The sequence below is a fragment of the Patiria miniata genome, unplaced genomic scaffold (assembly GCF_015706575.1).
Source record: "Patiria miniata isolate m_02_andy unplaced genomic scaffold, ASM1570657v1 HiC_scaffold_24, whole genome shotgun sequence".
Classification (NCBI taxonomy): Eukaryota; Metazoa; Echinodermata; class Asteroidea; order Valvatida; family Asterinidae; genus Patiria; species Patiria miniata.
This window is the reverse complement of record NW_024037063.1, coordinates 18,144,567-18,170,434: the sequence shown is the minus strand read 5'-3', so window position 1 is coordinate 18,170,434 and position 25,868 is coordinate 18,144,567. Positions and strand designations below refer to the sequence as shown.

At 42.8% G+C, this 25,868-nt stretch overlaps 1 protein-coding gene and 1 non-coding gene across 3 annotated transcripts; both read right to left on the bottom strand.

The window, feature by feature from the left end:
- Positions 1-1,330: 1,330 nt before the first annotated feature.
- Positions 1,331-23,125, bottom strand: LOC119731789 (GMP synthase [glutamine-hydrolyzing]-like). 2 transcript variants are annotated; one of them, XM_038205062.1, is made up of 17 exons: positions 22,961-23,125; positions 21,006-21,109; positions 18,938-19,029; positions 17,673-17,787; positions 16,679-16,776; positions 15,820-15,923; positions 14,652-14,845; positions 13,325-13,378; positions 12,078-12,189; positions 10,661-10,873; positions 9,963-10,181; positions 9,288-9,403; positions 8,446-8,571; positions 7,278-7,393; positions 5,296-5,426; positions 3,923-4,095; positions 1,331-1,878 (listed from the first exon to the last, which is right to left on the bottom strand). In XM_038205062.1, exons 2-17 carry the CDS (start codon positions 21,096-21,098, stop codon positions 1,777-1,779), a joined length of 2,058 nt encoding a protein of 685 aa, XP_038060990.1. In that variant the 5' UTR covers positions 21,099-21,109; positions 22,961-23,125; the 3' UTR covers positions 1,331-1,776. The 2 variants fall into 2 exon arrangements, with proteins under 2 accessions (XP_038060990.1, XP_038060989.1); XM_038205061.1 differs by having other exon boundaries at positions 21,006-21,101; positions 22,961-23,124.
- Positions 7,480-7,552, bottom strand: Trnaa-agc. The gene has a single exon. It is a non-coding gene; the product is annotated as a tRNA-Ala (tRNA).
- Positions 23,126-25,868: the final 2,743 nt, after the last annotated feature.

Below are 25,868 nucleotides of genomic sequence, written 5' to 3'. Positions count from 1 at the left end.
ACTCCCCAGCTAATGCCGGTACCCATTTATACTCCTGGGTGGAGAGAGGCAAGTTGGGATAAAGAGGCTTGCCCACGGACAGAACACATGACCAGCAGCTGGATTTGAACCCCTGACCCTCTGATCATGAGTCACGAACCCTAACCACTAGGCCACACTGATTTCATCTACATACATGTAAATTGGCTCTGTTAAGATAACATGTACAAATGTAGCCCAGCACAACCCGTGTTTCTCACATACAAAAAGCAAATACTATCGCACACTCACTTTTATGATACAGTTCAACTTAAAGGGAAAATACAACATTTGCAAACATCAAAAACTAAAACTACCAAATCATTTTGAAATACCTTGCTGGACTGTTAGTGAATGACAGTGTAAAGCATCCTGTAAAATCATGGCACATGGTATACTGTCATTTTCAAGAAAAGTGGTATTTTTGTATCAATTTCCAACGCTGATTGGAAAAAACTGGCTTTTTCCCCAAATACTGGCCCCAGTTGACCATCGTACTTGTTTGCAATCGATTACACACCTATGAACGGGTACAAGCCAGCTAGACTGGTTCCCTGACCTTACAATTCCCCAATATTGCTAAACTGCTCTGTTTCTTCTTATATGGAGTCAAGGAACCAGACTACAGGAAAATGATTGTTTTTCTTGGTTTTTATAGCATTTTCGAACCCAAACCTCAAAAAAGTCAGTGTAACTGTATTTGCTATATATTTCCAACCCCCCAATTCCATCCATTTCTGAAAATTACAGCAAAAGCAAATGATGTATATTCCCTTTAAATTCTAGGGGTTTGGAATTCATGACAATCAGAACTTGAGTTATCGTCAAAATTATTTTTGAGTTTGTACAAAATGCCCCCATTCCAAACTTAACCCAAATAGTAGGCATCAAAATAACACATGAAAACTCTCCTATATATATTTCTCTTCTTTCAACACTATCGTGAAATTTCAAACAAACTTTCATTTTGTGTTCTATTTTTTAGGGGTTAACCAATGAGGTTTTGGAGGAAATCCCATCCAAAGATGATCAATGCAATTAAATATAATGCAGTGTACTGTGTACAAGTGGAACGTCGCTATACCGAACACTGCTATACCGAACATTTGGCTATACCGAACATTGTCCTTGGCTCATGATTTTTGTGTACAAAACGTACCAAACATTGTTGTTCAAAAAATGTCAGCAGAAGAGCGACAAGTGGTTATTATTTCCCCAAGGAATAGAAGGGGAAGCCACCGATTGCTGTAGGTAGTAAGCTCAAAACTGTGTAATTACATAATGCAATAGTCGGCACCGGCAGCTTAAAATTTATTACAAACAATTTCTGTGGATCCCGTGATGTTCGTTATAGCGGCGTTCCACTGTACTGTATGATCAATCAATCGAGCGCTGCGCTAGACGTCCAAAATGGCAGATCTTTCACCGTTCACATGATAAGGCCACGTGGATACATTTTGTACATGTACATGTGTAGGCAATACCCACAGAGCTACATGTGTACATCAAATTACCAGAGCACTAACTCCTCATTCCCTTGTGTACAACACTTCTCATAAGTAAGCTGGTTGTAGACATTTTGAATGCATGTATGTGACCATAGAATATATTGAAATACGACATAATAAATTTTCACCGGCAGTTCTGTGGTCTCTAGTGATGGATTGTTCTATTGATGGATGAATTAATTCATTCTGCCTACAAAAATAGTCAACTTTCCAAATAATACTTCTTTAGACAACCATAGTTCGTGACCCATCACTCCCATTCCGTTGTTCCTGGCGGCTTGGCGGTCAGATCATACATGACTCGTGATATACCAGGCACGGTGAGAATACCTTCAACTAGCCTGCCCAGAGCCTGCAAAAACAATCCAGAAAATATGACCGCGGTAAATCTAGTGACTACTTGTAACTGGGCAACTCCAGGGCTGTGCACAGGCCCGTCGCCAAGGGGGGAGGGGGGCCTGGTGGGGCCGGGCCCCCCTTGGCGAGCAATTGGCCCCCCAAACAGCAGAAGCCATGCATATGTATTTTTCAATGGTAGTGGGCCCCCCTAGTTGGTACTATGGCCCCCAAGATGCTCAGGGCTGGCGACGGCACCGGCTGTGCATTGGAACCAAGTACCCGGTTCCAGATTATGGGATCGGGTACCCTTTGCGAGCAATTGGCCCCCCAAACGGCAGAAGCCATGCATATGTATTTTTCAATGGTAGTGGGCCCCCCTAGTTGGTACTATGGCCCCCAAGATGCTCAGGGCTGGCGACGGCACCGGCTGTGCATTGGAACCAAGTACCCGGTTCCAGATTATGGGATCGGGTACCCTTTGCGAGCAATTGGCCCCCCAAACGGCAGAAGCCATGCATATGTATTTTTCAATGGTAGTGGGCCCCCCTAGTTGGTACTATGGCCCCCAAGATGCTCAGGGCTGGCGACGGCACCGGCTGTGCATTGGAACAAAGTACCCGGTTCCAGATTATGGGATCGGGTACCCTTTGCGAGCAATTGGCCCCCCAAACAGCAGAAGCCATGCATATGTATTTTTCAATGGTAGTGGGCCCCCCTAGTTGGTACTATGGCCCCCAAGATGCTCAGGGCTGGCGACGGCACCGGCTGTGCATTGGAACCAAGTACCCGGTTCCAGATTATGGGATCGATTACCCGTAACCAACTTTACAAATTACTCAGTAACTTCTCAGGCAATGAAAGATTTTGAAAGTCATTTGTGGGGAATTTCCATCTGAAAACCAGGCTACATGGGAAAACAAAACATATTTCACGTTTATGATGCAGTTTACATAGGAAGGCTATAAAGCTCACTCTACAGTGTACACACAAAAGTATCTTGCTGTATTGAAGCACCGATATGGTCGTGTGGACCTTAATGAACAATCTGAACAACATCTTCCTAGATTTTATTTTTGGGGTTAGGTTTCTTTTGCGTTACCCGGATACCCGTGATTTTTTTTTTCCAAAAGGGTACCTGTATCTGCGAGGTTTCTCTGATTTTTGGTGTTCCCCCACAAAATTCCCCGAGTTTTCTTTGATTTTTGGTGATCCAAATCCCCCACCCCAATTCCCTGAGTTTTCCCTGATTTTTTAAAGTTTTTTTCCCCAAAAATCCCCTGCGAGGTTTCTCTCATGTTTTCCAAAATTCCCCGAGTTTTTACTGAATTTTTGTGTCCCCCAATTTCCTGAGTTTTCCCTGACTTTTGGTGTTTTTTTCCCCAAATTCCCTGAGCTTTTCCTGATGTTAAGTGTTTTTTAAAGGGAGTATACATCATTTGCTTTTACTGTAATTTTCAGAAATGGATGGAATTGGGGGGTTGGAAATATATAGCAAATATAGTTATACTGACTTTTTTGAGGTTTTGGGTTCGAAAATGCTATAAAAACCAAGAAAAACAATCATTTTCCTGTAGTCTGGTTCCCTGACTGCATATAAGAAGAAACAGAGCAGTTTACATACATTGGGGAATTGTAAGGTCAGGGAACCAGTCTAGCTGGCTTGTACCCGTTTATAGGTGTGTAATCGATTGCAAACAAGTGCGATGGTCAATTGGGGCCAGTATTTGAAAAAAAAGCCAGTTTTTTCCAACGCTGGTCGGCCGACCAGCGTTGGAAATTGATACAAAAATACCACTTTTCGTGAAAATGACAGTATACCAGGTGCCATGATTTTACAGGATGCTTTACACTGTCATTCACTAACAGTCCAGCAAGGTATTTCAAAATGATTTGGTAGTTTTATTTTTTGATGTATGCAAATGTTGTATTTTCCCTTTAAACCCGAATTCCCTGAGTTTTTCATGACCTGAAAAATGGAAACTCAGTTTTAAGGTTTTCCCTGATTTCCAGAGTGGCTGGAAATCCTTGTCAAGGTAATAATTATTTGAATTCCTTACTTCTTCTGGTAGATGTTTGCCCGGCTGGGCTGGGATCCCCGTCATGAAATCATTGGTGATGAACGTCCGTATAACCACACTGCGCTGGCAGGAAGGCTGGTGCATTGTGGGATCGCGGTCAAAATGAAGCGGCACCAAGATGATGGGCATCTGGCTGATCTTGTTGTAATAACCTGCGGGATTGTCAATGATTTGAAAGCATGTAAGGGATTATCCAACAATCATGTCGATCATTTTTCTAAAGAGTCAGACTGATTTAGAAGTATACATTATCACAAGTTTTTAAAAAAATTCTGCAAGTAAAACTTGCCCGATCCCCTGGCATCCTGCCAGTTTGTAGTCATGCACATGTACAGGCAGTTAGTAAGGACAATTTTCAGTGACGGCCTTGATTGTCCACCCGGCAGGTACCAGTCCTCAGTTGAATGGGGAGTTTGGGTTGAATGGAGAGTTTTGGTGAGACACTGGACAAACATATGTTAGAGTCATTAGTATCTCTCCAGAGACCTCGTAAATATCCATATTGGAAAGGATTTGTTTGACGTCGGCCTTCTCTCCACAGACCACTTTTCAAGTTTGGTTGAGATTGATGCACAAACTTTGACGTGAAATGGAACACAAGCACAAGCAGACCCGCCGTGTGAATACATTATCTAAACACCGTGAAAAAACAAGTCCACACTCATTGTAGGGGTCATAATTTAGTATCTGATCGTCTTATAACGTCATTTATACAGAACTTTGGGGAATTTCGTTAGCTACATTTTGATACCCCATTTGCTATCAAAGACTGTAAATTGTCGAACATGGACTTCAGTTTATAAAAAATGATGCAGTTTGAAAAGTTGCAAATTGAAAGAGTACGCGAGTGGAAATTGCTGTGTGACACCCTGCCCAAAACGAATGGCAGGGAATACCGATTGCACAGTGCTTGTATGCATGGGAGCACGCCAAATTGAATTACCCGCGCTTTGTTCGGGCATTGTGCAGTCGATTGGGGTAATCTTTAAATTTTGCAACTTTTCAACTTCATCATTTTTCATAAACCGTTATCAATCTTGGGCGATTTACAGTCTTTGGTTGCAAACGGGATATCAAAATGTAGCTAACAAAATTCCCCAAAAGTAGATACAGATTATGTCATCATAAGACGACCTGATTCAAAATTATGACCCCTCCAACGAAGGTGGACTTTCTTTTGTTGCGGTGTTTATTTTGGGGATTAAAACTTGAAAAATATCACATGCAGTACACGTTTACAAAAAAAAAAGAAGGAAAGAAAGAAAACAATATTGTCATTCCCAAAATAATTTACTATCAAACAGCTCACTTTTAAACCTCCCACTTTTTCAACTTGTAAAATGCACACTTACCACTTTTGATAAGTTCCGACTGCGCGAGATGGTCGGCCTGTCTGAGCGTGCCCAGTACGCCGGGCGTGAGGAAGGTCGGTGTGACATCAGTGATCATTTCCCTGACTGGATCGCCAAATATATACGCAACCCTGAAGGAGAAGGGAGGAAAACCACATCATCAACAAAAATAGTACAACAAAGTATGAATTACCACGGCTTACAATGTAACGATAAAGTTGAGTCGGTTTCAAGCCAATATGGCCCATCAGGCCGGTGTTTATCTCTGGTTTCCTTGGCATGAAACGACTGAGAATATTTCTATTCCTCCTGGATGGGATGCTAGTCCATCGCAGGTTACTCCCCAGCTAATGCTGGTACCCATTTATACTCCTTGGTGGAGAGAGGCAAGTGGGGTGAAGTGGCTTGCCCAAGGACACAACATATGACCATAAGAACACCGGACTCATGCTCTGGTATTTCAGAGGCAACAGTGGCGTGGAAACTGGTGACCATTATTGCTTCGTCCTTCGGATGGGACGTAAAGCAGTAGGTCCTGTGTGTTGTGTAATGCAATGCACGTAAAAGAACCCAGTAACACTTATCGCTAAGAGAAGGGGTTCGCCCCAGTGTTTCTGGCAGTGCGTTTATCTTCAGCCATGAAGTCTGCACTTGTAAGGAAGAAGAAGAAGCTGGATTCGAACCCCTGACCCTCTGATCATGAGTCACGAACCATAACCACTAGGCTACACTCCCCCAATGCAACGGATCATCAATATAATACCCTACACCTCGAAAGTCTCAAAACTACCCATGCAAAATGTAACTTTATCGTCAAGCAAACTTGAATCCTTGATCCTGATTGGTCGATCCATGGCAACAATAGCGTGATATTATACTCAATAGCACGGTCCATATCGCACTTGGCATATCATGCTATTCGAAGATGCGCGTGCCGTTCTTTCTGCACGCACGTCTAAAAACTTAACTGCTGAAAAGGTTGTGTACAGCATGCATGTTCCATTTTTACTCGGAGTAAAGTTTGCTTGAAGATAAATTCATTATCCCACTTGCGCTAGTGGAACACGGAAATGAGTGCGTCTGGGTCCCACATACCACTTGGCCTTCAGCCTCTTCGTGTGTGGGACACAGACGCACTACATTATTCCGTGTTCCACTCAGGCTCGCGGGATAACTAATTACATACATACAGCAGATGCACCTAAAATTATATATTACCATCATTTAAAGCTACAGTCCATCATTTGTAATTTGTGCATTTTGTTCGTTTGAAGCAACAAAAGAGTTCAAAATCTACTGAAGGATACTGAGCAACTAACCTGATGAAGTTTCAGCTAAGCTTCAGCTGTACATTCCGAGAAAAACAGCATTCTAAGATCTCAATTTCAAATCAAAAGTTACTGAATCATGTTTTGAATTGTTTTGAATTGCAGCTATACACGACGTCGCGCACTGATCCGATGAATTATAACAACCGCGCGCGCGCTTGTGCGTCGTTCCAATACTTGTGCGCGCTGCGCTGAATAACAAAACGAACTACTAATTTAAATTTTCCTACGGTGCTTCTTTAGAATCACCGTTGGAAATGCCTTCTTTCGTTGATTACTTCAAAATGACAGCTTCCCCGGAAAGAAAAATTTCACAGGGAGTTTAGTTCCCTTACTATCTTTCATCCAAGTTTATTTTTCAACAATAATTACGACAGTTACTTTTCGGATGGCTGCAAATGATGGACTATAGCTTTAAATATAGAGGGAAAATATTCAATAATGGGTGTCTGCCCTTCAACAACATAATTTCAGAAGCACAGCATACTCAGTATTGCCTGGGGCTTACAAGAAAAATGTGCAAGCTTACACCAGTGGGATTTGAACCCCGACCCCTGGCTTACTAGTCGAGACGTCTAACCACTCAACCATCTCTGAATCTGACCAGTACTATAATCAATCACTAGATTGTATGATGGAACATCAAGTTTTTACCTGTTGATGTTATGGCAGAGTTTGGGGATCATCTTTGCAAGTATTAACAATTTGTCCCAGTCTGGGTCAGCATCACTGCTGATCCCTGCTACATAGCTGTATGTCCTACCGTCGCCCTGGAAAGAGAAACACACATAGGCGTAAAAATGTCAATCACACGTAACCCAGACTCAGTTTCAGATTTAAGGACAAGTAAGAAAATTGACTGGAGCGGGGTTTGAAGCTGTGACCTCCGGATTGCTGTTCCGGTGCTCTACCAACTGAGCTATCCAGCCCTATGTTGGCAGTTCTCAATTTTGTCAATGTCTTACTTCAAACCTGTTCATCTTTTCCAAATTCGCAGGGCAAAAACTTGCCCCGATGTCACAAATTTGCATTCGCATTCAATTTTGCGCTGTGTACGAACTGGTTTTCAGGATGGACCTGACCACATCATCGCTGTACGTATGGCGGTTACACGAAACGCTTCAGGTTTGAGCATGTTTACAGAATCAAATTAATCTGACGTTCTTCGCATCACACGCTGCAAACTGTTGCGCACATAATAGTCCCCCAAAAAAGCTCTCTCTCGTTGTCTAGCATATATCGATTCTGGATGGATTCTATAAACGACACAATGTTTGACTTTTTCTGCAAATACCTATAAATGGCCGCATATTTTTAGAAACTTCAGATTAACTGCTAGTAACAGATATGAGCATTTCTAAGATGCATTCTCCATGCTAGTTTGAGTTTGCCTACTGAAAACAGCTTTTTTTCAACTGCTACTTTCCTAGCAATGTACAAAAAGTTATTCAGTTTTGAATGAGAAATCCGAACAAAAGAATACATCAAAATATTTTATTTCAACCTGACGTTAAATCAGCTCTCGTAGGGCAGATTCATTTGTGCACAAAATGAAAGCCCTTTTTAGAGGGTCACAGTTGCCCAAAATGGGGGGAGGGGGGAGTAGTTTTGTTGTTAAAACAAATCACACAAATAGAAATCTCTATTTTTTTTCAAGAGCACGAGGCACGCATTTTCAAAGGTTAAAGATTACCCTTTCAATTCGACTGCAAAATACAAACAAGAAACTTAATAAATAGAAATTGGATCTGCCCTACACACCATTTACATCCTTTGACAATATTTTGATGAATCATTGAAAAAAAAGAGTGTTTGAACTCACCTGAACGCCAACTGATTTGATGGGTAATAACGTAGCGAAGTACTGCTCAGTACATGTGACAGAACACAGCAGCGCTTGCTCTTCGTCTGTCATGGAAGACGTGACGCGACCCATCAAGGCGTGGGGCTAGAAATAATCAACACAATGACATTCTAGATTGGTATATCACCTTCGATTAAAAAAAACTGATAGAATGGTTCAAAATACAGATTAGATTTATATCAATTAAAATATAATCACAGAATTGTATGTCGGTACAAATTACTCTTGTGGTCTAGTGGTTGGGATTTGTGACTGCTAATCAGAAGGTCAGGGGTCATATGTTGTGTCCTTGGGCATGCCACTTTACCCCCACTTGCCTCTCTCCACCCAATATAAATGGGTACCGGCATTAGCTGGGGAGTAATCTACGATGGAACGGTATTCCATCCAGGGGGAATAGAAATATTCTCAGTTGTTAAAAGTACAGATTCCTGCTGCATGTGATATGTTGTGTCCTTGGGCAAGCCACTTCATCCCAACTTGCCTCACTCCACCCGGGAGTATAAATGGGTACCGGCATTAGCTTGGGAGTAACCTGCGATGGACTGGCATCCCATCCAGGGGGAGTAGAAATATTTGAAGTCGTTTCATGCCAAAAAAACAGTAGATAAATGCTTGCCTGATGGGCCATCATTGGCTTTTGACAGACTTTACAAGTTTACTAATAATTTCACCTGAGAGATGATTTTTAATGAGCAATCAACATTGCAAAATTATGTGAGCATAAACACCGCAAAAACAGTTAAGTGAGGAAAATGAAGTTTTGTATAATAGGAAAAGAAAAGAAACTTTGAGCAAACCTTCTTGACTGCAGCATTATAATCCACCAATATCTGCAAAATGGAATTAGTCTCAACGAAGTCTTTTCCCATGAACGATTCCTCGGCACAGATGACTCGGATTGCTAATCCTGGACCTACATGGACATAACATGCACAACAAACAAACAGCATAAACAACCTGAATAGGCTATGGTTATTCACTTGAACGCAGGAAGGTTGGACTACTCTCGCAGAATATTTGGAACTTAGCATACGGTCGCATCACTGGTTACTAATATCTGCGCACATCATAAAGCACAGTCTCAGAGAGCCTGGACCAAGGAGTTTCATGATGATGTTTTGACCATCGTTTGTCAAGAGGTGTTAACACGTTGCTCTAAGAAAAAAAACTATCTATGTGCAAACACGATTGTGATGTTTTTTTAATTGTAAAGTTGCATTTTTTTATTGCCAGACGCCACTTTTTTTTGTCAATGGTAACTTTTTTGTCGACACCTACTTATTGGTCCCCATCTGTGACTGATGGAACAAAAGGAGAGTTAAAGAAAATCACACTTTGGATACATCTATCTTGACTTGTTCAAGCATGACAGGTATAATGTTTGCCGTACTTGTTCGGCATACTTGTGTCATAACGTTAAACCCAAGCAATATTTTGATACTTCAGAGCAAATTGATATTCTTAAGGCATACCTGGAAAAGGATGACGTTGTACAAGCTCTGAAGGAAGACCAAGTTCTCTGCCTAGAGCACGGACTTCATCTTTGTGAAAGTCTTTGAGCGGCTCTACGACCCGACCGTCCCGCCGGAGCTGACGAACCAACTCCGTGTCGTTATGGTGCGTCTTGATCGCGTCGGCTTTGCTACTCGCAAGGTGGGAGGCGCTCTCGATCAGATCGGGCCGTAGTGTTCCTAAAAAGAACGACAGAAATCATTTTGCTAACCGGACAACAATTTGCTGGGCAACTCCAACATTTATAGGAATCAATTCGGATTCTGCCCAGAAATGACGATACAATTAGGAATTGATTCCAATTTTCCCTAGCGACAATGACACGGCAAATACCTCCAACTATGAAAAGTCTAAGTGAATTGCGGTGAATCGCTAATAGGAAGTCTTTAAGATATGTAATCACTCTGTAGAACATGCTTATCTACCTCGACAATTTTGTTTTGAAATGTCAGTTTCAGCACACATTTCGAGACAATCGGAAATATTTTGCAACTGTGAGTTTTACATGAAAAAACAAATAAAAAATTACTACCTTTTATGAAAATTTTACTGTTCTTACATTTTAAAATAAAATTAACATTTTATACCAAAAACTCCCTGCAATTGGCCTAAATCCTCTAGCGACCCCCTCCCCACCCGAGCACTATTCGTTGTTTACCCTGAGCTAGTATTGTGTCCTCTGGTTTAAGGTTCAACTCCACGCAAACTTCTTCAGCGATCCTCATGAACGTGTCTCCGATGATTTGCCGTTTCTCCTCTGGTTCAATGGTGGTGTTCAGCATTTTAGTCTGGCGCTTGGCTGACTTGGGATCGTTCCTCTTCGACGGTATGGTGGTCGTCCCGCAATAGAAAGACTGGGAGGCGTTCACGACTATAGTCAAGAATGGAGATAGCGTGAGTAACTCCAGCTCCAACATTTAACGATCGAGGTTAATGTATGTTCTATCCAGCGGTAAAAAAAATGGCAGAGTCCCTAAAATAAAACGGACTCCACGAAAATGGTCCTTTTCCCCTGTTATCCCAACCTAGATGAGATTAACCATACCTCATATCATGCAGCAGTCATTCATGAAGCTAATGATTGACTTGAAACGGAACAACTAAAGTGACTAAAATATGAAAAATATTGATGATTTTTGTGGCTTCTTAAGAAAAACCGTCCAGTTCTGCTGTCATGGCTGTGTTTTGGTGGTTGCGTATCTGTGCGCATGCGCACGTTGCGCTTGACTTCGGGACTCCGCCATTTTTTTACCGCTGGATAGAATGTACATTGACCTTCAGCGTTAAATGTCAAATTCCTGATGAATGTTGGAGCTGGAGTTACTCAAGCTAGAATGGAGATAAGATTTATTATCTTGAAGCAAACTTGAATCCTCGATCCTGATTGGTGGATCCATGGCAACAGTGTTATATTATCGCATATACCACAGTCCATATTGCAAGCTATTCTAAGATGCACGCCCTATGTGGAGTGCCGTGGCCTTATGGTCTGGAGCATTGAATTCGTGGTCTGCGGGTAATTCTGCAGGTTGTGGTTCGAGTCCAGCCTGGGGTTGTGGTGCGTGTGCCCTTGGGCAAGGCACTTTGTCACTCATTGCTTCTCCCTACCCAGGAGTAAATGGGTGCCTGGGCAGAGATGGTTATTGTGATTGATTTTAGCTGCTGTGCCAAAATGGCAGCATGGAGCTGTATACTCCCCAGGGAGCTGAGATTGTCTTTGGAATGGTTTATTGGCACAATGAGCAGGGTAATAATGATGTAGCGCCTTGAGCACCAATACTGGTGGATACGTGCGTTTTATAAATAAACATTATTATTATTCCTACGGCAAGCACAAGTCAAGAGGTGGTGTAGCACAGCCACTTGTCTAGAGAGGCATGTAATAATCCCACTGCATACACACTAAAAAGCCACCATAGCCAGTCAGTAAAATGTCACAACTTAGACACATGGCACAAGACACACATACGCCACACTGGCGAAAACCTTTCCCTTCTGGGTCACTCTTAAATTCACTGAGTTTTCCATAACCCTGTTACAATAATGAAAACTTGTGGAGTCATATATACACGTACCTTTCAGACGAAGTCCTAGTTTTTCTAATGATTCCTGTACGCATTGACTTTCTTGTTTACGCATGAAACCGTTATCAATGTGTACAGCTAGAACCTGATCCTCATCAAGCGCCTAGCAAGACAAACAATAACGAAACTTTTATTAATTCACTGTAGATATGCACAAATTGAAAAACAATAGGTCTCTCTTAAAGACGGCCATCTCTGTAGGAGAACTGCAACTGCATATTTTTACGCAATCAAGCACGCATTGCGCAGTGTTGAAAATGTTCCAAACACGCGCGCTTGTTGCTCGAAATGTGTTTGAAATACGACGCAGCTGTTGTGCGTTGTGCAAGTTGACGCTTGAAATGCCGATGCACATGGCTGGTCTGTAGGAAATGACGTCATTTGAGAGAGAACTATTGGGCCTACCAAAAATATTACATAAACCATTATCTTCAAGCCAAGTTGAATCCTTGATCCCGATTGGTCGATCCATGGCAACTGTCTGTAACAATTATCCCATATACCATTGACCATACACCACTGAGTAATTGCGCTATTCTAAGATACACGCTATTCCTACATCACACACACGTTTTAGATAAACGCTGAAAAATTCGTGTACAATGTAGGGGTGTGCATTTACGGGTAGTACGGAAATCAGATACCCGTTTGAAAAAAACACGGTACCTGGTTACCCGTTCAAGAAAGCCAACCCCAAAATGTTAATCTCGGAAGTCGCTGTTCAGATTGTTCATAAAGTCTGCACGAAAACACTACCGCATCAGTGCATCAATACAAGATACAAGTGTGTACAGTGAGCTCAATACATGTAGCTTTACGGTGTAAATTGCATTTTCGCAAGCGTCCTGAACATGAATCTGTTTTGTTTTTCCATGTAGACTGGTTTTCATTTTGAAAATTCTCCACAAATGACATTCAAAACCTTTCTTTTTCATTGTCTGAGAAGTTACTAAGTAATGTGTAACGTTGGTTAGGGTATTCGATTCCATAATCTGTAACTGGTTTCTGATATCAGCGGTCGGGTACTCGGGTACTCGGGTACTCGGGTACCCGGTTTCGACGCACAGCCCTAGTACAGCGTGTGTCTTCCATCTTTACTGTGCGTCAAGTTTGCTTGACGATAATTTGTTTTCCCACTCCCTCTCGGGAACACGGAAAACGTAGTGCGTCTGTGTTCAATAAGCCACCAGTTGAATCTGGACAAAGTAATAATGGATGGTTTGAAGATGTTTGCTTACCTTCGACAATAATGCAGCGCACACTGTAGAATCGACACCACCACTCACCAAGACCTGAAATGATTAAACAATCATTACAAACAAATAAGACTACTATTCTTTGTTCTCCAAGTTGTCAAACTTCCCCGACGGGCTGCTCAGCTATGCGCGATTCCAGCTCAGCTTTGCGCAATCGCAGCTCAGCTTTGTGCGAAGAAAGTCATCACCAAGCTTTAAAATCAAGTCGTTATAAGATGGAATTTGCGTCGGGTTGATGTTAATTCAATATTGGGTAAACAGTGTTGATGAACATTTGTCTGTGAAGGGCGAACACTAAATATTCATTTAAGCCTTACCCTCTTTAATCCTCCAAAATCCTTGTTTGGGAGGATTTTGGAGGATTGAGGCTGAATGGCAAAACAAGTGTGGGTTGATGTTGTAGGACGCATTGTGTCGAGTTTGTAGGCTGTACCCAGCATTGTTTATTTTCAGCAAAGTATACAACATTTGCTTTTGCTGCAATTTTCAGAAATGGACGGATTTGGAGGTTAGTCTTGTTCCCTGATCCGTCAAGGAAAATTTATACATGTCAGGGAACCAGACTAGCTGGCTTGCACCCATTTACAGATATGTAACTAGTTAGTCCACAGAATGTGGACTAACTAAATTTAATCAAGTGGAGGGCAGTATTTGAAAAAAAAACCACATTTTTTTCCAAAGATGGTTCGACCAAACCATTGCTGGAAAATGATACAAAATTCCACTTTTCTTGAAAATTACAGCATACCAGGCGCAACAATTTCACAGGATGCTTGAGACCATTATTCACTTACAGTCAAGAAAGGTATTTCATAATAATTTGGTAGTTGCATTTTTTTTTAACCCTAACCATCCCAAATCCTCCAAAATCCTTTTTGCAATTTGGAGGAATTTGCAGGATTGAGGTTACATGGCAAAAGTGTGTTGCTGATTTCGGAGGACGCACTATGTCAAGGTCTTGGGCCGGACCTTGTGTTGTTTATGCTCAACCTAGCATAAATTTAGCCCTTGATTATACTTGACATCCTCCGCACTGCTCCAGGATGTCACTGCCTCTGCCTCAGCCTATTGACAGTCATAGCCGGAGGATTTTGCAGGATTCAGGCAGTGGTCACCTCTCCACGGACCATATTCAAGAAATAATAGAGGAATTTGCAGGATTGAGGCTACATGTATATGCTATTTTTCCATGAGGCCAATTGGAGGATTTTGCAGGATTGAGGCTACATCCTAGCAAAAAGGCCTAGGGAGTTGGGTTAATGTTTCCAAATGTTGTACATTTCCTTGGTGTTCAAGCCACGTGACTTACCAAGACTTTACTGGAGCCTACTTTCTCATGGATCTCTTTGATGCACGCCTGTTGTCTGTTGTTGATGGTGTATGTGCCTGCCAAGCCAGCGATACGATACAGGAAGTTATGCAGCATGTCCTTGCCGTGCTCACTCAGGTCAACTTCGGGATGAAACTGTACTCCATATAATCTTTTCTCCTCATTTGCAATAGCTGTAATAAAAAAAGGATAAAGCTAATAATTCAGATGATGCAAGAAAAATTAGTATATCAATTCAAATATTCAACCATCAACAAAATTTCTGAATAGCATTTTCTCAATTCAAATATTTAAATATGGGAGCGATCTCGAAGAATAATGAAAAAACGTACATGCTGTTCTTTTATCGTACGTGTCGCGTGGTTGTATTGTTCGTCTAAAACCACTTTCACGCTGATTTGAGAGTTTCCACGATGAATATTAACTCACATTTCTTCTTTAAAAATATCAGCCATTCTGTTACCTTTTCTTTATATTATTCAAAGTTCTTTGTCAATTTTCAACAAGCGCAGGCTGAACAATAGCAAAGGAATGCCTTAGTCCAAATTCCTTTGAAGAGCTTGTGGGATTGGGTGACTTGTGATGGACTTGTGATGGATTGTGATGGACTTGTGACTGACTTGTGATGGACTTGTGATGGACTTGTGATGAACTTGTGATGGACTCGTGATGGACTCGTGATGGACTTGTGATGGACTCGTGATGGACTTGGGATTGACTTGTGATGGACTTGTGATGGACTTTGGATGGACTTGTGATGGACTTGTGATGGACTTGGGATGGACTTGGGATGGACTTGGGACGGACTTGCGATGGACTTGTGATGGACTTGTGATGGACTTGTGATTGACTTGTGATGGACTCGTGATGGACTTGTGATGGACTTGTAATGGACTTGTGATGGACTCGTGATGGACTTGTGAAGGACTTGTGAAGGACTTGTGAAGGACTTGTAATAGACTTGTGATAGACTTGGGATTGACTTGTGATGGACTTGTGATGGACTTGTGATGGACTTGTAATAGACTTGTGATGGACTTATGATGACTTGTGATCCCCCAGAACATTGGAAATGTGTCCTAGCCATTGCGCTGTCTAACACTTTTCTGACTCGTTGTGGCTGTGAGTGGATAAACATAAACTGTACCTGCAATGATTTTGCCTGATGTGGCAGCCACCGTGAAACCGTCAGCTACTTTATTCAAGCTGTCCCCATGAGTCAATAGTACTGTCTGCTCCTTCGCCAGACCTCTACAAGACAAATCATCAAAAGAAAATAAATGTTACAACCTGACGCCACTTTTTTCTTCATATATCATCTCAATGAAGGTCAGTCATTGCAAAAATGATAAGACATGAATCTGGGACTGAGAAACATTTCCAATTTTGATAGGAAATACTTGAAAAATGTTCTTGACTCTCCATAGACTTTGTACACAACCGCCGAAGTGGCGTCAGGTTGCAACATTTTTTCCTCATCAACATTAACACCACTATTAAAAATCAAAACCATTTTCGACTTTCCCCTCTTTTACACAAACCAAGAAGACTGCAAAATTCCTCCTGAAAAGTAAAGACAATTCATTCGAAAGGTGCCTTTTCTGCTCAAACAAAAATTCAGCTTAACACTAAATTATATTGCATTTTGTTAACCCTTCTAGTTGGAAGTCAGTATTCAGAGCAATATGTAAAACCCTTGAAAACCCTGCAGGTCAGTTTCAGGTGAAGGGATATGAAGTGTTAAAGTAACTGTGTCACACAGAGAGTCACTGCACACAAAAACAGCACTGTGGAGAGCAGTGAAGCGTGACTGAATCTGCCTGCTTGCCCTGAGCTTAACCACACACAAGAATTGTGCAGGGATTTGAAGTGTTATCCATACTCCACAGAAGATTACCTCAAAGGAATTTGAAGTGTGGGTTTTAACTCTATGGACAAAAGTGATTTTGCAAAACTCATGGGTTGTGAAGTCCAGAAGACTAGGACGTTAATTGAATCTGACATACCTGAATAGCATAACATCTGTGTTCGCAGTAATGGTGAACTGTCCGTCTTCTCTGACTGATTTCTTCTGCACAGTTCCACCAAACTCCTTATTCATCATCTGTAAACAAAATGTTCAACATAGTACGATTCCGAAAGAAGTTGAACAAACGCTTTTCCAAAGTGGTGGGCAGAGGGAATTCAACGACTGTTTCGTGAGCGAACAGAAATCGTACACAGCCGTCACAAAAGCTGTTATTAACCTCGTACGAGACCTTTGAATTATTTAAAACGTTGTGGAGCTACGCCAAGTTTTGTGCCATCGATCGTTAGTTTATTGTGCAGCCATGCAACAAATTTGTTGCGTAAATCCTACGCAAGGTGTAAGCTACGCACCATTTCGTGTATCTCAGTACTACTTGCGTAAAGCCCGGTTCATACTCCACGCGAATGCGAAGCGAATTTGACGTCATGAAACGTTCACTGCGAAATTCACCCGAGTTAAAATGTGCTTAACATTACGAATTCGCAGCGCGAATACTTGACACAACGTCACAAATTCGCGTTCGCTTTCGCGCCGAGTATGAACCAGGCTTAAGGTTTAAGAGTTAAAAATGTGATATTAACCCTAACTCCCTAGCATCTTTTAATAGGAACTGGACCAAGTCCATCAAAATCCATCAATCACTGTGCGTCTAATACAAAACTGTACATGACATAATGGAATCCACCACTGACGCACTAGTTGACATTCATGGACTTGCTAAACATGGCTTTTATCACAATAGCAGTACAGGAAGCTAGGCAAAATCAATTGGATACCCCTAGCACTGCTTCAGGCCATTAGGCCCAAGTCCATCATACTCCATCAATATTTAGTCACGCCAGGCCTTCTGGACCAAGTCCCCCAAAATCCACCAAAATGGGGATTTTGATGGAGTTGGGGTGGTCAGTATTAAAGATGGTGTTTGTGCATGGAATAAACCATGCAAAAAAGAAAATCGGTTTGCATATTACCTGCATGCCATAACATATACCAAGTACTGGAAGACCACAATGGAAGATTGCAGCATCATAGACAGGTGCGTCTGCTGCATAGACACTGTTAGGGCCACCCGAGATAATGATCCCCCTGCAATCAAATGGAACATTCCTCAATTACATCCTCATCAATACTCATTACTCAGTGCTGTTGTTGAGTACTTTTATCTGAGTATTGAGTACTGCCGAGTACCAAACCATCGAGTACCACTCGCATCCCAATACTTTGACCTTTGAGAACGAGTACGGGTACCCGAGTTCAAGTACTTGGACCTTCGGGTGCCAGCTTTGTGAAGCAGAGTCGGAGTTCTTGGACCTCCGAGTGCAAGAACAATTACTTGGATCGCTGAGTGTGAGAGGATTTTGGAAGGTTAGATTAGAAGGTTAGAGGGTCAGGGGTTTCAATCCTGCTGCCTGTGATATGTTGTGTCCTTGGGCAAGCCACTTTACCCCCACTTGCCTCTCTCCACCCAGGAGCACAAGTGGGTACCGGCATTAGCTGAGGAGTAACTGGCAACCCATCCAGCAGCCGATTTCACGAAACTTTACGCAATGGCACGAGTCCACTTGCGCAACAATTTATTGCCAAAGTCGTGCAACATTTCACGCTGCGCAACATTTCAGCTTTAACAATTTCACAAAAGTTTCATCAGTGCATAAGTCTGTGACTTGCGCTATAAATTATGGGGCAACTTGCGCAATTATTTTAGGTGGCGTACGTTGTGGCGTAGCGACTGAAATGGACCTATTTTACCAGCAAATCGTGATTGTCGTGGAGCCCGTTACTGTACAACTTATCAAGGTTGATACAAGACACTCACAGCTTTGTGTTTGAAGTAAAAGAATGGCTATTTTACTCGTGACAGAGTTTTTAGAGTTTCCTAACCATCCCGAAGAAAGTCAGACAAAAATATTTTCAAAATGGCGAGCGGAGGTGATTCAACAACTGTTTCATGAACAAACATAATCATACACAAACAAACAGCCGTCGTTAATGTTGTTATTATCCTCGTCCAAGATGTATAGATTACTTTTAAAAAGTTGCGCGGCAGCTACGCCAAGTTTCGTGAAATGTATCATAAATTTGTTACGTTAGTCCTACCATGGCGTAAGTTACGCACTGATTCGTGAAATCGGCCGCAGGGGGAATGGAAATATGCCAAGGAAACCAGAGCCAAGGAAACCAGAGATAAACCCCGGCATTTTGCACCATATTGGCGTGACAGACTTTACAAACTTACCTATAGCCCTTTTCTTTGATGATATAGGCAGGTGTGTCTAGAGGGAGAATGTCCGTATCGACTAGTAGCTCCCTCACCTTGCGATCAATGACCTGAAATTTGAACAAAATCCCACTATCAAGACGATGTTTAGAATAAAGCCTCTTTGATTTATTCCAACAACCAACGTCTCAAAAGTCTCCCATTGTGGAACAGCCAACATAGGACTGGATGGCTCAGTTGGTAGATGACTAATACGGAAATCAGAAGTTTGAAGGTTCAAAGTTATGTTGTGCATCGGGTCGGGTTGACCAGACCAAACCGACCCGAATCATAATAGATATAAACCAAATCCGAACCAAAACCAATCTAAACTCCCTTAATTCGATCTGACCCGACAAAAATTAAGCAAAAACCGACCTGAATCGAACAGAAAGCATAGCTGCCAACATTTCAAAATCCCAATTAGTAATCAACCCGCGCGGTCATTTTCAACTGCTCGTTTTATCAAAAGCTTTACCAACATCGAGTACAGGTACATGGTTTACATGTACACATACATGTGCATACCCTTCTTCTTGTGAATAATAATGTAATGTAGGCCAAAAGATAATTAAAAAAAAAAAAAATTAATTTTTTTTTTTTTTTTTAAATTAATTTTTTTTTAATGTCTGTATTTGTTTGTTGGAGTCAAATAAATAATAACAATAATAAAATATGCGCATATTTTTTTGGAGAGGCATGCTATCGATGTTGAGTTTCGAGTTCGTATCAATGTTTTTACACACAATGATTTAGGGCCACCGTCATGACCGTATGCAATAGAAATATCCCGCCAACATACCTTGCAAACGCATGCTGATTTATCTTTTCTGGACGTTGTGACAAACTCAAACTGTAATACCAATTATTCCAACCATACTCTTATTAAATTCCATGATTAAATTGTCGCACTGATGGGTCTCAACCCGGCAAAAAGCGACCAAATGTGCTCACGATCGTCACTGAAAAGTACTCACATACAGTACACACAACCACACATCCACGAGATGCACACAAATGACACACCATTGAAAAATAGTTTTAGTCTGGTCCTCAAGTACTCCACTGCGCACACTGCATTGATGTCTATCAGGTGCTTGACTGCATTCTTATTAGACTTGTCACCAGTCCATCCATTATCGCGACATTTCGCCAGAAGTTTTCGGTCAAAAACGATACTTTACAAGTATTTTTTTTCCATTAGGTAGAAAATGGGAAATTCGTAATGTTTTAGTGGCAAATCGTATTTTCGTAATTTAACAAACAATTCGTAATAATTACGAAAAATTAGTAACAGTTGGCAGCTATGAGAAAGTGAACCGATCCGAAAAAAAATACAGACCTCTGGCTTGGGCAACTGTGTCCGCTTTTTGTGCCTGAACTTACCCACCTCACGTGAAAATCGTCGTCTCTAAGTAGAGAATCATACCGTACATCACTATGAAGACTCATAATGGTACCTACTGGTAGGCCTGCACGTTATAGACTTACCTGACCTGACCCGACCCAAATTCAGTTTTGGGTCGGATCAGTTTCGGTTACGGTGAGGACTCATAATGGTACCTAAAGGTAGGCCCTGCACATTATATACTTACCCCACCTGACCCGACCCGAAGTCGGTTTTGGGTCGGATCAGTTTCGGTTACAGTGAAGACTCATAATGATACCTACTAGTAGGCCTGCATGTTATAGACTTACCCGACCTGACCTGACCCGAAGTCGGTTTTGGGTCGGATCAGTTTCGGTTACGGTGAAGACTCAAAATGGTACCTACTAGTAGGCCTGCATGTTATAGACTTACCTGACCTGACCCGACTCGAAGTCGGTTTTGGGTCGGATCAGTTTCGGTTACGGTGAAGACTCATAATGGTACCTACTGGTAGGCCTGCATGTTATAGACTTACCCGACCTGACCCGACCCGAAGTCGGTTTTGGGTCGGATCAGTTTTGGGTCGGGTGTGCACAACATTAGTTCAAACCCTGCACCAGTCAATTTCTCTGTTCAACTTTACCACAGTAAGTATGGAATGTGTAATGATAGAGTTACCTTTCCATATTGTGCTCCGGCATCCAATATTGCGATCTTCTCTGCAGATGATGAAGCCAGGTCATCATTGGTGTGATTTGTGTTTCCGTTCATATCCTGTGGATATCAATTATCATGCGACATTAGCTTGAGTAACTCCAGCTCCAATGCTCATCAGGAATTCGACATATAGAGCTGGGGCTAAAACTATGTTTCAGATACTAGATTCTAAGAGGCCCTTAAAAACGGGACTCTCTGTATCTGTATCACAAAAATGGTCCTTTTTTCCCTCTAGTTTCCCAACCAAGATTCCATTAAACATACCTCATTATGTTTAATGGAATCTGGTTTCCCAACCAAGATTCCATTAAACATACCTCATTATGTTTAATGGAATCTGGGTTGGGATTAATAGAGGAAAAAAGGACCATTTTTTTTGTGATACCAATACAGAGAGTCCCGTTTTTAAGGGCCTCTTTGAATCTAGTATCTGAAACATAGTTTTAGCTCCAGGTCTATATGTCGAATTCCTAATGAGCATTGGAGCTGGAGTTGCTCAAGCTAATTTGATAGGTGCATTACTACAGCCTACAGGCACAGTCCGAGCGAAACCCAGACTTGGGCGATCGTGAAGTGTAGGGCCCCTGTTTTGATCAAATTAGAGTCAAAAATGTTTTTTATTGCTCAAAAATCACCTTTACAATCAAAAGCAGACTTTTCTCAATTCTAAAGCCACCCGTTTTGCAATTTTGAACAGATTCTTGGGGTAGAAATCACGATTTTCCTGCGCGGTTTGTGCCTTGCGATTCAGCATGCCATGCGTGCTCACGGTAAATCGCGCGGTGATCGCCATCTTATTTTCGGGTTACGTTTTGTCGCCGCGTACTCCTAGAACTATGAGGCTCCACGTAGTGGAGCCTCATTGAGTCAGAACCCCGCAAAATTGTTGTCAGCACAAAACACTAATCAAGTACAAAAACGTCCATCCCAACCGAGCTTTTTCCCACAGAACCGCTGCACAGTTTGTCCCTAAACTCCGTAAAATACCTCATGACATACTCACGTTATGTGCACCAAACAAACATCTGTGGATTCTGTCGGTTTTTCGGCAAAAATGATGAAAAATATGCCCTTTTCGCACTGAGCCAACCTGACACTTGAAACGTGCACGCGCGCAGACTGATCGCAGTCATTTTCGGTTCGATCGCTCGGAGCGCGCCGCGGGGGGTATGGTGTAGGAGCCGAACGATAGTATGTGCATGCGTACAAGTGCAAGTACGTACCCCCCGCGGCACGCTCCGAGCGATCGAACCGAAAATGACTGCGATCATTCTGCGCGCGTGCACGCTTCAAGTGTCAGGTTGGCTCAGTGCGGAAAGGGCATATTTTTCATCATTTTTGCCGAAAAACCGACAGAATCCACCGATGTTTGTTTGGTGCACATAACGTGAGTATGTCATGAGGTATTGTACGGAGTTTAGGGGCAAACTGTGCAGCGGTTCTGTGGGAAAAAGCTTGGTTGGGATGGACGTTTTTGTACTTAATTAGTGTTTTGTGCTGACAACAATTTTGCGGGGTTCTAAATCTATGAGGCTCCACTACCATAGTTCTAGGAGTATGTGTCGTGCACACTTTTTTTGCGCAAGGTTACACGCGCCAAAACCAGTAGATGCACACGATTTGTTGTGTTGTGTGCATGCAGTATTGCATAGTGTATGTAGCTCACAGTACTGTACAGTCTACAGACGTATATATATGCGCTTTGCATGCCTTTATTACATGTTTATGCGCCTATCAACCCAGACTTGGACCAAGTCTACGCTCTGCGTGTCTTGCATGCATGCACCAGTACAGTGTACATGTACATGTACATGTACGTACGAAGTTGAAAACTGGAACTAGTTAGGGGAAGAAAACAATCATTCATATCTACACATCACACCAACAAACAAACAAGTTAAAATCACAATAATCACCTGAATGATTCACGTGTTTATCACTGTCGTAAGTAAATATTTATGGATGTTGATTCGGTTGACAAAACAACAAAAACAGATGCCAAGAGCCAGACACGGCGATGTGTTGTGAACTTCAACTTCACCGGCGCGGGATATTTTAATGCGCTGTAATAGACTGGTTCCCGCCACCCCCTACATACCGATCTCTAAATCACTAACTGTGCACGGACCGCGAACCAGTCTACACTGGCTCCGTGTGCCTGCTGCGTGAACGGCGTGAACACTGTGGACTGAGGGCGCTATTTTGAGACCGCATGAGAGACTTTGACACTTTGACAGGCAGGACACGTAAAACGGAAGGGGGCATAGTAGAAGCGGCAGAAGTGAAGGGGCGGTGGGGGTTCCCCCAATTTTTGAAAGGGTTGCATTTTGCCCCACCCATCTATCCAGTCATGCACTTTTCACATTGCTTTTCACAAAGAAGCACGGCGCGTGGGTAAAATCATTCGGATCCAGATTTAGCGATGACAAGAAAGCAAGATAGGGCCGGCAGTGATCGAGCCCCCCCCCCCACGTTTGCTAGGCTTTACTCGAGTATAGCCCTAGCTAGGCGAGTATAACCTAGCAAACGTGACAGGGGACAGGGTACTCTATCTAGTCAGCATGTCCAAAGTTTTGACGTGATGTCAAGTTTTGACAAGGTGAGGGACATGTAGTACATGGTCTATGTAATAGACCCATGGCGAATGCCATGGGTTGTACAAGAGTCTTGCTCCGTGGATAACGGGTGACACTCAGACTAGACACGTATGGACCGGACCCAGTCGTCAGAGCCGAGCCAGACCAGGCCGGTTCTGCCGCCCGCCGGCTGGCCCGCGTTGTGTTTTTTGTTTATCAGTTCATCATAATGATTTATCATGACACCTCCGAGTTCTTTGGAAACCACTCGTGCACAAGGGCGGATCCAGACACAAATTTGGTGGGTTTTTTTTTGGGGGGGGGGGGGGAGGGGGGGCGTAGTCTGAGTGTCACCCGTTATCCATGGAGCCAACTACATGGCATTCGCCATGGTCTATTACATAGACTGGGGGGGGGGGCCAAAAAATAGTTGTGGTCCCCCAAAAAGTTGGTTTCAAAAATTACGGCGAGGGGTTCGGGGCCCGCCTAAGGGCCCCGAAAAATGTTTGGATTCTAGACGCTCTGTGGTGCGATCTGAGGCAATTTCTGACCACTTTAACCCTTTTTGTTTTTGAGGAAAAGATGGTGGTGAACGACTGTACGCAGTTCCTGCCTTTATTGCGACGTCACTTTTTAAAAAAATGGGGTTTTTTTGGGGGGGGGGGGTGGGGGTGGGGGGGGGGGGGGTCATGGCCCCCGTTGGCCACCCCCTGGATCCGCCCTTGCTCGTGCAGTCTGGGGGCATTTCCAATCCTTGCGGAATTGTCGGGAGCACAGCGGCAGCCACTTCGGGGGAGGCGCTCTCAATACTGCGGTGGGCCTAGCTCGGCGAACCGCTGCAGCGAAGTATAAGGCAAATCTCAGGATAAACTGAGCTGCCCCGATGCACGACAAAAGTGACTGAAAAGCGGCGGCAGCTCTGATCTGGTCCGGTCCCGGCCCGCCGGCCGATGATCAGTCTTGGTTCTGTATTAATCCACACCAGATTTTATGGAATTCCATCTCTGCCAAGTTACACGGCGCATGTTTGGGAGATCCAAGCAAGCCTCCCAAACATGCGCCGTCGACGGCGCATTGTCGCGTCGTGCCGTCGCATAGTCGCGTCGTGCCGTCGCGTCGTGCCGTCGCATTGTTTTGTACTGTTTGTATAAGGCCGTCGCATAGTCGCGTCGTGCCGTCGCATAGTCGCGTCGTGCCGTCGCATAGTCGCGTCGTGCCGTCGCATAGTCGCATTGTCGCATAGTCGCATAGTCGCATAGTCGCATAGTCGCATTGTCGCATTGTCGCATAGTCGCATAGTCGCATTGTCGCATAGTCGCATAGTCGCATTGTCGCATTGTCGCATTGTCGCATAGTCGCATAGTCGCATTGTCGCATAGTCGCATAGTCGCATAGTCGCATAGTCGCATAGTCGCATAGTCGCATAGTCGCATTGTCGCATAGTCGCATAGTCGCATTGTCGCATAGTCGCATTGTCGCATTGTCGCATAGTCGCATTGTCGCATAGTCGCATAGTCGCATAGTCGCATAGTCGCATTGTCGCATTTTATAGGGGCCTATCTTGAGTTTCGTCAAATGAGGGCGCGCTCGATCGTATGGAATTCCATCTCTGCCAAGTTACACGGTGCATGTTTTTCATCCTAGCGTAATTCATCCTAGCGAAAGTACATAAAAAGGAAAGATAATAAATATTATTTATGTTCCATGTTTATAGGGAATAAATGGAAACAAAATCAAATTGATTTGACAGTTTTTAATAGTGGCCATTAGTAACCATAACAATAAAAACATGTTAAAAACATGTTTGACAGATTACTTCCCTGATTCTTGGACGGAAACTTGCAGATAACCAGACACAATTAACTCAGTGGTCGAGTCCACATCACTCTTTAGTTAAGTACTTTGAAAAACAAATGCTTACCTCTAAATTAAGGAGAAACTGACCAAGTGCCCTATCATCTAGATTAAACCTTCGCAGGATACGGTGCAAGGTTCTTATACTATGCACGAAATGAAACATTAATACATAATCAATTGTGTTTCACATAATTATGAAGTTTTTTTTTTACTTTTCCCATGTACTAATTTCATAAAAAGCAATACCATGTCAGTCTCATGGGCCATATGCAACTGCTGCCAAGTGAACTTCTTTTGTGGAACTAGGCCTATTTCTTCATCTTTAATGGGGTATCTTTAAAATGTCTGTAGGGGTTTTTTTTGGCTTGCTCATGTCGGAAAGGTTCGGAAA

Bases quoted from the DNA above. Each gene is read 5' to 3' on its own strand.
- LOC119731789 (XM_038205062.1), bottom strand. From the start codon at position 21,098: ATGAACGGAAACACAAATCACACCAATGATGACCTGGCTTCATCATCT. The intron at 19,030-21,005 runs GTAACTCTATCA...TTCAAATTTCAG, and splicing joins CCGGAGCACAATATGGAAAG to GTCATTGATCGCAAGGTGAG. The intron at 10,874-12,077 runs GTACGTGTATAT...TCTTGACTATAG, and splicing joins ACTAGGACTTCGTCTGAAAG to TCGTGAACGCCTCCCAGTCT.